This window comes from Sinocyclocheilus grahami, unplaced genomic scaffold (genome assembly GCF_001515645.1).
Source record: "Sinocyclocheilus grahami isolate Dianchi unplaced genomic scaffold, SAMN03320097.WGS_v1.1 scaffold343.1, whole genome shotgun sequence".
NCBI classification, from domain to species: Eukaryota; Metazoa; Chordata; class Actinopteri; order Cypriniformes; family Cyprinidae; genus Sinocyclocheilus; species Sinocyclocheilus grahami.
Genome location: NW_015505522.1, coordinates 1317754 through 1330054, shown reverse-complemented (window position 1 = coordinate 1330054; position 12301 = coordinate 1317754). Strand labels below are relative to the sequence as shown.

General features: G+C 35.8%; 1 protein-coding gene across 1 annotated transcript in view; it reads left to right on the top strand.

The window, feature by feature from the left end:
• LOC107603227 (protein Jade-1) overlaps nt 1–12301 on the top strand; it is a 32447-nt gene that overhangs the window by 3023 nt on the left and 17123 nt on the right. The window contains exons 2-6 of the mRNA XM_016295969.1: nt 2439–2502; nt 3697–3782; nt 6225–6382; nt 8248–8420; nt 9707–9918. Of these exons, the coding sequence (XP_016151455.1) occupies nt 2439–2502; nt 3697–3782; nt 6225–6382; nt 8248–8420; nt 9707–9918 (693 nt within the window). The remainder of the gene's footprint in view (nt 1–2438; nt 2503–3696; nt 3783–6224; nt 6383–8247; nt 8421–9706; nt 9919–12301) is intronic.

Below are 12301 nucleotides of genomic sequence, written 5' to 3'. Positions count from 1 at the left end.
CAAAACATTAAAATGCAACAACGTCACTTACATCATCACCGCATCTCGCGCGCAATTGATGATGCACACCTAACATTCAAATGCAGATGTTTATTTCAAATTCGACTAATATTCGTTCTTTATTCACAATCTCCTCATCACAGGCAGGCACAGCACTCATGTGCGTGTTTGTGTGTGCTGTCTCATAGCACGTGCCTATATCATGTGCCATATCGAACATTTTTTCTATCGTTATCGAAGAAGGTGTACCGTCGATAAATATCGATACCGTTTTATCGCCCAGGCCTAATTAGTATTAATATTGATTATCGTTTCTCTTTATTTGGCAATTAGGACATTCAAGTCATTTTTATAAACATGCCTTAGAAAAAAACATTACTGGTGTGCATGTGCAAAACAAAAGCAAAATGTGAAAAAAATGAAGGGGTACGAATGCTTTCACAAGGCACGGTGTATAAATGTAAAAGGGTTGGATTTCCCCCCCCCCCTTGAAACAAAGACAGTTCTGCTGTTAAATAAAAGAATATAAAAATGCATATATATATATATATATGCATGCATAAAATGCAGGGCAGCTTAGCGAAGTCCGTAGTAAAAATGCATGTTTTATATTCAAGTCTGAATTTGAAGCATATACAGTATAATTTTACACCACTAGACTATCATGACGCACAGAAAACATTTGTGTTTGGCACTAAATACGTTGGGTTCTTTGCCATGTAAATTTGAATGTGCTCAAGTTAACAATATAGAATCTCGCGGAGCAGCTACATCCATATAAAGTGTGTTTGCCATCTGCCGTGTGATTGGTGGAGGAGGCGGCGAGGCGGTCACATGGTCACAGTGTGTGTTTCTGGTATGAGGGGGATATTCATGAATGTGGGAGCTCTGGCTCTGATGTTCCCATCACCCGTAACATAGTCAGTGTGCCAGTGCATGACATGCTTCTTAGTGCTGCAGTTCAGTGTCTGTGAGGGATGCATGTGGTCCTGATGTTTAATAGCTGTCAGTGTTTAGCAGCAGAGTCCATCTGACAGACCTGGACGACAAGCGGATGAGTGTTCTCACCCAGAGAGATGATGCTTTGATTTATGAACCAGAATCAGAAACACGGAATATGTTCGTTTACTGTGCCTTCCAGAAGTATTCAGACCCCCAAAATGAAGGGTCATTTTGTCACATTTTATGTATGTTGTATGCTAAACTGCTTTAAATTACGTTTTTTTGCACATCTACAATCCATACCCCATAATGGCAAAGTACAAATATTATATCAGGAATATAGCAGTTAGATTATTTCCCCAAATCGCCCCTATGTGGAGTGAAGGCAGCATCGGCGAACGGGGTTTTCAGTCGCTTGTAAACTCTAGATTCATTCATTTCTACCATCACACTTTCTCACTGAGCGTTCAGCATGCGTTTCTGCCATCTTTTCAGAGTCTGATAGTTGTTCATCGCTTCTTTGCTGACAGATGGAGAGTGAGATGAAGAGGAGGAAATACTCCACCAGCAGCAACATGCATGCATAAAATGCAGGGCAGCTTAGCGAAGTCCGTAGTAAAAATGCATGTTTTATATTCAAGTCTGAATTTGAAGCATATACAGTATAATTTTACACCACTAGACTATCATGACACACAGAAAACATTTGTGTTTGGCACTAAATACGTTGGGTTCTTTGCCATGTAAATTTGAATGTGCTCAAGTTAACAATATAGAATCTCGCGGAGCAGCTACATCCATATAAAGTGTGTTTGCCATCTGCCGTGTGATTGGTGGAGGAGGCGGCGAGGCGGTCACATGGTCACAGTGTGTGTTTCTGGTATGAGGGGGATATTCATGAATGTGGGAGCTCTGGCTCTGATGTTCCCATCACCCGTAACATAGTCAGTGTGCCAGTGCATGACATGCTTCTTAGTGCTGCAGTTCAGTGTCTGTGAGGGATGCATGTGGTCCTGATGTTTAATAGCTGTCAGTGTTTAGCAGCAGAGTCCATCTGACAGACCTGGACGACAAGCGGATGAGTGTTCTCACCCAGAGAGATGATGCTTTGATTTATGAACCAGAATCAGAAACACGGAATATGTTCGTTTACTGTGCCTTCCAGAAGTATTCAGACCCCCAAAATGAAGGGTCATTTTGTCACATTTTATGTATGTTGTATGCTAAACTGCTTTAAATTACGTTTTTTTGCACATCTACAATCCATACCCCATAATGGCAAAGTACAAATATTATATCAGGAATATAGCAGTTAGATTATTTCCCCAAATCGCCCCTATGTGGAGTGAAGGCAGCATCGGCGAACGGGGTTTTCAGTCGCTTGTAAACTCTAGATTCATTCATTTCTACCATCACACTTTCTCACTGAGCGTTCAGCATGCGTTTCTGCCATCTTTTCAGAGTCTGATAGTTGTTCATCGCTTCTTTGCTGACAGATGGAGAGTGAGATGAAGAGGAGGAAATACTCCACCAGCAGCAACGACTCTGACACCACCGACAGTGAGTGATAAACTCAGACGCACGGCTTCTCACCACTGCGTAACATCTTTACAGATAAAGATCAAATATAACAAAGTAGTAAATAGTGAGAATTGCAGAGACCCCAATTGAGAAAAGCTATGCAATTTAGTGCAGATTATGATATTTGGACAAAATGTAAGATGAATTGAGATCTCTATAACACCATAGCAGACTACTAACTGTACATAAATATCAGCTGTCGCTATGTATCTGCCAATATGTCTTGGCAAGAGGATATTTAATGCTTAAAAGTTCAAAACATGCAAAGCAGTGCAATATGATGATTGGGAGATGAACAGATAAACGTTTGTCAAAATCCTGATGATCGTGTTTGAAACTCACGGATTTTTCTAAAAAAAATGATGTCTGGATAATCAAGTAAAGCCAAGCTGCTTCAGTAAGTGTTCATCTTCAGTGTTCAAATTGCTAACGGAGATATTCTTACTTTATAAAACTCTAAAGATTTCATAGCAAAAAAACCCCCACATGAAGCAGGTGGATTGTGCTAAAAGGCATTAAACTAATCAATCAGACAACAGAAGGCATGTAGTAGATTGTGTGCAACAGGTTTATCAGCAAAGTTTTGATCATTTAGAGGCCTTGGAGATTAATTAGGGTTAATGCAACAATTAATCAACAACTTACAATTATGTGCTAAATAACACGCATTACACAAGAGAATGAAATCATCTTTCAAAATACATTTTAATGACCTGAATTATTATTATTTTTTTTTTTCATAAAATTTTTCAACTTTGCCCTTAAGTGGAAATGATACCTTCAGGTGTTTATCTAGGATTGTCTAAGTGTATTGTTTATATTTGTATTTTGTTCACCCACAAATTGTGCTCACATCATTTGCTTCCATTTCAAACCCATAAAAAAGTCATAGAGGTTTGGAAGAACATGAGGACGAGTAAACGAAGGCAGAATTCTCATTTATTTTTTTTCATAAAATTTTTCAACTTTGCCCTTAAGTGGAAATGATACCTTCAGGTGTTTATCTAGGATTGTCTAAGTGTATTGTTTATATTTGTAATTTGTTCACCCACAAATTGTGCTCACATCATTTGCTTCCATTTCAAACCCATAAAAAAAGTCATAGAGGTTTGGAAGAACATGAGGACGAGTAAACGAAGGCAGAATTCTCATTTGGTATTGAATCTCTTGCAGGTCATGTGACCACCTGGTCACGGTCTTCTAAGAACACGGGGACCAGCAGCACATGGGTACGCCATGAGCAGAAGAAACCGTCTGAGGTGAGAAATACCGCTTCATCAATAAACACAAATATACACCAGAACTTAAAGTCAGCATTTTTAGTAAGAAATAAAAAATGAACAATGCATTATTGAACTGGGTGGATGGTAGGGGTGTGCGATATTCAGGAACAAATGATATCTCAATATTTTTTAATTTAAGATAATGATAATTAAACAATATTTTGCAGAGTGGGTTTTTGTGCTGGCATTTTGACTGATTTAGGCATTTCATGGATAAATAAATATCACACTAAAACCACCAGTAGGTGGCGGCAAGTCCTTGTCTTAATGAGTAATTTCTTGAATCACTCATTCAAAATATTCATTCACTGAAACGAAGCAAGTGACTCTTTATGATCATTGAATCACTGACTCAAATGATTCATTCAAAAACAAATTCATTCAGGAATGTAACACTGTAGTGTTGCGCTGAGATGCACAAATGTTTTAATCCGGCTTTGTTTGGAACTATTTTCACTGGCGAAACAGACAATATTGTGTCTAAAATGTAACTCACTCAACATTAACTTCTCGTTTGGTGAACTGCTGTATGAAATCAGTACAACATTCGCGATTGCGCTCACATGCTGATATTCGGGAAAACAGCATTCTTGCTTGTGTGCTATTGCTATATCTTACTATATCATTAATATAAAAAACAAAATCCATACAGGGATATTTTTTTCTTTCGTAACTTGAAATATAGGGCCATTCAAGCTGCATTCTAATGACGTGTTTTTGTTAGTTTTTTGCATGTACTCATGCATACTTGATAATGTCAGCTCACACATCATTAAGCAACAATTAGTTATATACTAATTGTGCACAACCCTAGCGGATGAGACAGAGTCAATTTATTAATTAATTTATTTATCATTTAGCAGTTTAGAGCTGGGTGATAGGATAGTTTACATTTGATGATGATATAAACTATTAAGCCATTAAGAATTGCTGCAATATTGTATGATTTATGTGATTATACAGTCAGTTGATAATACTTGTAGTAGTTGTAATTTTTGTAACTTGATATTTTCATATCCAATTTTTGGTCCCGCCTATTTACATTCATTTAAGACGCGATTGTTTTGAACGAATTTGAGAAAGAGACGGTGCATGTGGATCTGTGTGGCGTTTCTATATAGATTGAAGCTCTGAGTCTGCTTCATAACACGACATTAAGAAAAGTTAGCTTTGTTGATAATTGTGTCTCCTTCGTCTTGTGATGGCTTGGGTTTGTTTCCAATGGGAATCAGATATGCGTTTAGCTGAAGGTCAGATGTCCAGTGTTGGGGAAATTTATTTTTTAAAAGTAGGCCTAATGCGTTACAATATTGCTTTACTCCCTAAAAAAAGTAACTAGTTGTGTTACTTAGTTACTTTTTATGGAAAGTAAAGTTACGTTACTTTTGCGTTACATTTTCTTGTCTGGGCTGGGCTTGCTTATTTGTTTTTAATATAAAAAAATTATATTTCTGGCAAATGTAAAAGCCCTTTCACAACAAAAGTGAAATGAGAACATGTCAGGCTGAAGAAAATGAAAATTCGCAGTAGAGGACGCAGCTCATGCCATTCTGTATTGCATGAAGACTAGGACGCAAGAACACTCTTCAGTAATAAAAAAGAAAGAAACCCAAATGTTATGTTTATCTGAAGCCAATTTTGCTTATTAGTATGGTTGCATTGGATCATCAGCAAAGACATTGGTTAATAAAATGGGATTAAACACATAATTTTTGCATTTCTTTTTTTTTTAATTCATTTTGAGGAATACTGAATCTGTTTTTGTGCAGTGAGATGAGTAAATGCATGTTCACATCTAGTCTAGAACTACAGTAAGATCATGTTCACACAGCGCCTCTGCACTTACTCCTGATTTCTCTCAACATGAGGACAGGAGAGCGGTCAGGCAATACATGCCACTTACTTATTTGAAAAAGTATCTTAGATATTTTCTTGTAAGTTAAAAAGTAATGCGTTACTTTACTAGTTACTTGAAAAATAGTAATCTGATTACGTTACTTGTAATGCATTACCCCCAACACTGCAGATGTTTACATATTAAATATGTGTCTGATTTAAAACCACATTTGCACTGTGCTTACAGCACTGACTTTTCGCACACCACTGGATAAACTCACGTAACACCCTACGGTGTTTTTCTTGGCAAGTCACCCACTCAAAAATGTTAATGTTTTACAATTTAACTTTTAAAAGCAGTTGTTTGTATGATTGTCTTCTGTGATGACATCTTAATATTTCATATTATGTGTTCATTCATATTTGAGTGTTTCGTATTTCATATATTTTGCTTTCTGGCACAAAAATTGCTTTCGAAAACATGGCAAAGTATTTAATTCTTGCCTCGGCGCCAGTGAAAATGTCACCAGAGCGAGAAGGGATTGTTTCTTGTTGAATGTTGCCAATGTTCTGTTCTTTCAGGTGTTTCGGACCGATTTTATTACAGCCATGAAGTTGCCTGATTCAGCACAACTGAGCGCAGAGGAGTTTTATTTCCTATCCGACCCCTGGAGGCAGGAATGGGAGAAGGGTGTTCAGGTGCCAGCCAGTGTGGAAGCCATTCCCGAGCCTGTAGTCAGGTGAGAGTCACAGTAAATGACAGGCATGCTCTAGACTGATGTGTTTCCCAAGTAGAAATGCAGTGAGAAAAAAAATGCCTTTTTCAAATTTCAGAATGAATTTGCAAACAGTGTTGCACCATAATATGTGACCCTGCAGCACAAAAGCAGTGTTAAGTCGCTGGGGGATATTTGTAGCAATAGCCAACAATACATTGTATGGGTCACAATTATACATTTCTCTTTTATGCCAAAAATCATTAGTATATTAAGTAAAGATCATGTTCCATGAAGATATTTTGTAAATTTCCTACCGTAAATATATCAAAACGTAATGTTTGATTAGTAATATGCATTGCTAAGAACTTCATTTGGACAACTTTAAAGATGATTTTCTCAATATTTAGATTTTTTTGCACCCTCAGATTCCAGATTTTCAAATAGTTGCATCTCAGCTAAATATTGTCCTATCCTAACAAACCATACATCAATGGAAATTTAAAAAAACTGACCCTTATGACTGGTTTTGTGGTCCAGGGTCACATATGTCTCTGTGAAGTGAGCAACTCTTACCCGTACAAGAATAGAGGCTCAAGAAAAGCTTATGCAAAAAAATGAAGTGCACTTCAGTGACATTATGAGAATGGGAGTATGTTGCACAGCTTTCAATGTACTTTCATTATAAAACAAACTTGATTGTTGTTTATTTAGTTCTAACGGGTAAGTTTTTGCTCGAAACTAACCAAAATAAAAATAATTTGTTTATAATCTCTGCACAGGAGAGACTTGGTGTTGTTTCCAAACAAAAGAAAATATGTCCATATCAGCACAAATGAGTTGAAAAATAGCATTATTTCGGATATTTGGTTATCAAAAATCCAATATCGCGCATCTCTAGTTTTTACAGTGGTCTCTTATATGTCAAAAGTTGAGGGAAAATTTAATTTCTCAGTGCATGACCCATATTGATGTATTACTATTATTAAACTAATTTTACAAAAGTAATAAAGACATGGAAATCACATCAGGATCTCTGAGTATTTCACATTTCAACATCCATCTGCTGTCTCTGTCATTCATGGGTTGTGCTTGATGAACCAGCTTGGTGTTCAGAATTAATAGCTTCGTTCATTCATTCCCGTTTTTAGGTTTTGTTTTCCTTCATCAGCTCATACTAGGGGTTAGTGTCATCTCAATACCAATATCCCAGAAGCCGCTATCAATACTATTGACATTTGATTCTCAATCCCAATTTCATTTTCCAAAGTAATACCTGCTGTAATGCTTTAAGTATTTAATTTTGTTACATGATTTAGTTAGGAACTGACTGTATTTATGTTCATCTCTAATTATTAGTGAAATGCTCACATGCCTTTGCTTTGAATATGCACTGCACGATATAAATTAATTCAGAATTACTGATGAAAGTATGGCAGTGCATCATTTACATCTGGTATTCAGATCCGTCTCTGGTGATCCGATCTCAAATGAACAGCACTAAATGCAGGTATCAACAAAGTCTGAAACGTTCTTTGAAACCACAGTGGGCCACGTTGCATTTGTGCTGTAATATCGGTCATATCGGTTTCAATATCGGTTTCAATATTTTAATATCGGTTTCACTATAACAAGAGTTTCATCTTCAACCGGTTACATGAATTGAGGAAAGAACCATCTGATCAGAAAACATGACTGATTTCAGCGTGCATCGACATAGATCATAAGTCACTGCACAAAGGACAAGTTGCAATGATTTCCTCTGGCTATCAACATTGAGACCAGTCCTGTCCATTGAGCTTTACTTGAAGCTGAAACATTCCTTTGAATACTTGATGCATGAAAAATGAGTTTTGTGGTCATTCAAGTGTGCAATTTGTTTTCCCCAGGATGCTTCCGGAGGTCAATCGAATCCCGTTCTTTTCAGCGATCCAAACCAGGGGCCAGTCAGAGTTTGGCTTCGGAGAGTCACATGGTCTCACTGAGCCGTTGAGTTGTTACAATCTGGATGATCTGGATGTGACCTGGCTGGAACTGGTTAATGCTGAATTCAGACAACTAGGTAAGATCAGCTATCTGACTCATGTTTCTTTGATGATTTAAGCTTATAGCAAACAGGCCAATAATAGAGTTGAAGTTGTTGTTTTTTTTATTTAGTGAAATTAGTAATGTTTTGTTGAGCTATTGGTGTTATTTTTCTATCATTGAGATACTATTATAGTTTTTATTAATATTTAAAATTAGTTTTAATTTTTGTATTTTCTGTTTTTAGTTTAGTTTTAAACATATGGAATAAAAATAAAAAATACAATTGCAACTTTTTTCTCACAATTCTGACTACTTTTCTCGCAATTGTGAGTTTACGTCTCGCAATTCTGAGTTTTTTTCCCCCTAGAAATAATTAAGCGCCGAGCCCAGATGTAAATGTAACTTCTATAACGTTTGAGCAGAAGTTATGATATGTCACACTTTCATCCCTCTTCTCTCGTTCATCAAGTAGGGCCCTATGAAATCTTATTTATTTTCATAATTATTTTTTAGGGTTTAATTCTTTTTTCCATTTTTTTTGTTTCACATTTAAATTTTTCTGGACTCTGTTTTAATGGTTAAATTAAATCGTATTAATCAAAAGCATGTCTAATTGAAATCATTAAAAGTTAACAGTAATTTATTAATAGTTTAACAAAAATAAATTTTCTTTACAGCCCAATTAAATACTTTTTTTTTTCTTCTCAAATTCAGTTGTATGTATGTATGTATGTATTTATTTATTTTACAAAATGTGATGTTTTCCATATTATTTTCCCCCCCCCCCCCCAGAAATTGTGTTGTTAAAATTTTTCTGATAATCAAATGATGGCATAAAATATTAAGCAAAGTTAAATTAAACAAGCCCCTTCATTTTTTGGGGGCAAATAAAGTGCTGCATAACAGAGCTTTACTGCAATTTTTTTTAAACGTAATAACATTTGTGTGATTTATTTATTAAAAACAAAAGTTTTAATAATCATTTAATTAGTAGTAGCAGTAGTAGCAAGACGTACATTCTACTGTACAGTATTAATATATTTCTGTCACAATTTCTTCAAGTTAAACCGAACTCTTATTTTGACGAGTTGCCGTTTTGCATTTTAATATTCAAAGGCACTAGTCCATATCGTACCATATATGTGCTGACCTACTTTTGATTTACTCATTCAAAATTTGACAAATTCCATGCCATTCTGCATTATACAGTAAATGCCATTTTTATGACTGGATTTCGTGATTCCCTCCATGTTTTCCACATCACGGAAATCATAGGGCCCTACTATACGAATACAAGGCCGTTTCCTTTGTGTGTCTCAGCACTTCCAGAGCTGGACGAGCTCACCATGGAGCAGGTCGTGGTGGAGCTGGAGAACAGGTGTCAGCAGAACATGCAGCAGGCCATCGCGACCGAGGAGGGTCTGGGCATCGAATACGACGAGGACGTGGTTTGTGACGTGTGCCGCTCACCTGAGGGGGAGGACGGCAACGAGATGGTCTTCTGCGACAAGTGCAACGTTTGTGTGCATCAGGTATTTAATCCAAAAGCAATCCAGATTGTATTGGGGTCTGAGCTCTGTAATGAATCGCAGACGTGTCCATTGTGTGCATGAATGCAGTGAAACACCAAGGGCCGGATTCACGAAACATTCGTAAGAATAAAATTCTTCATAACTGCTATTTTCTTCTTATTTTCTAATTTAAGAGTAAAGTTAGGAATAATTTGTAGTCTTAAAAACATTTGAAGAGGTTTATTTGTTTATTTTAAAAATCATGTTTTTTATTATGTTATGTTTTTATTGTGTTTTGTTGTGTTAGTTGGCTGTTTTTTTTTTAAAGTCATTTTTTTTAATCTAGTCAAAATCATGATTTCAGAGAATATGAGTATCTTAAGTTATCTGTTTTTGCAAATGAACTCTTAATTTCTTAAAAATGCTTTAGTTATTTTTCTTGAGATTGTTAGAACACAAACTCATTCCTGAAAATATCGTGAATAACCTCTTAAAGTTGGGATAACCTCCAACTTGTTGAAAATCTCCTGAAGTAAGATATTTAATGAATTTTTTGTGTTGTTTAAATTATTAAGCTTTACAACATAACACGTAATATATTACTACTACAAAGGATGTGCGGGACAGTAACAAAGTATTTTTGTAACTTCGTTACTATACTTATGTACATTATTCAAGGATCTGTACATCAACAGAGTGTTCGATTCTTGAACGAGCGGATTCTTTTTAATGAACCTGTTAAATTGGTTCGCAAATCACACTGAGCGATTCATTCGCTGATTTGACTGATTGGATTGCAGCTGTTCTCCCGTACTCACTCCCTGCATCTCAATGTTCATCCTATCTATCCTAAATAGTATGTGAGATTAGAATAACTGTGCTGCAGGGTCATATATATAAACGCCGGCTTGCATTTGAGACGCATGCACCTGCTCTAATGTGTGATGAGATGCACATTTAAAAGAACAGCATGCATGTTTGTGCTGTAGACTGTGGAGAGCATGATTACATACTCGTTTGCATTTGCTCTCCCTAATAATTTTCCTAAAACATTTTTAGTTACACTACCAGTCCAAAGCTTTTGAACAGTAAGGTTTTTAATGTTTTTGAAAGACGTCTTTTCTGCTCACCATGCCTGCATTTATTTGATCCAAAGTACAGTAAAAATATTTTTTACTATTTAAAATAACTGTTTTCTATTTGAATGTATTTTAAAATGTAATTTATTCCTGTGATTTCAAAGCTGGATTTTTAGCATCATTACTCCAGTCACATGATCCTTCAGAAATCATTCTAATAGTCTGATTTGCTGCTCAAAAACATTTATTATTATTATCATGTTGAAAACAGCTGAGTAGAATTTTTCAGGTTTCTTCGATGAATAGAAAGTTCAGTAAAACAGCATTTTTTGAAATGGAAATATTTTGTAACATTATGCATTTCTTTATCATCACTTTTGATCAATTTAAAGCATCCTTGCTAAATAAAAGTATTCATTTCTATACTTTCTTTCCCCAAAAAATAAAAAAAATTATGCTGACTCCAAGCTTTTGAATGGTATAGTGTGTAATGTTACAGAAATCTCAATCTCAACTGTTTACTTTTTTTGCCCGTCGTCAATTATTCCTTACTTAAAGTAGCATTTATAAGCGTATCGCTGCTGTTCCATAAGCGCCACCTGCTGGCAGAGAGGGAATTTGCATCTCATTCAGCCCCTCTGCTGTTTCGGTTTCATTCAGATATGTTTAAAGTAGTATAGTTTCACAAATCTAAAGTCAGACTATTCTGTTCTGCTTCAGATTTCGATGTATGCAGCATCTTTGTTGAGATTAAAATTAAGTGTTTGACTAATTTTAAATGGAAAGAGCACTTAGTTGTTTATATGAAGAGATTTCTTTCGTTTGTATTATTTGATTTGGGACTCGTTTTAAAATTTCAATTTAGTTTTATTTAAATTTCACAAAGAAAAGTGCAGTATTTTTTTTATGAGAAATAATAAAAGGACACCATTTATAATTTGTCCTAAATCTAATTATTTTAAAAAATCGTGAGGAAAACGCATCGCATCGTGAGTTGACTGAATCATTACATCCCTACTATTTGATTTACATTTATTTGGTATGAACTCGTTTTTTCATTCAGTGCAAAAACTCAAAACGTCTGAAATTATGGAGCTGGTCATGTTTTACGTAACTTGATGTTTCTACAAAAAAGGGAACACTTTACATCCAGTTTCTGGCTGTGGTTGTTTTGATGGTTTCTTCTGCAGTTATCCAGCTTGTTTTAAACGAGATTAGATTTTGTTTTTGAAGTCTTAAAGGTGCGGCGTGCCATTTCTGCATCAGTAGTGACACTGACGTTTTGTTTGAGGCTGTAACAGCTAGGGGTGTGCGATATATATCGT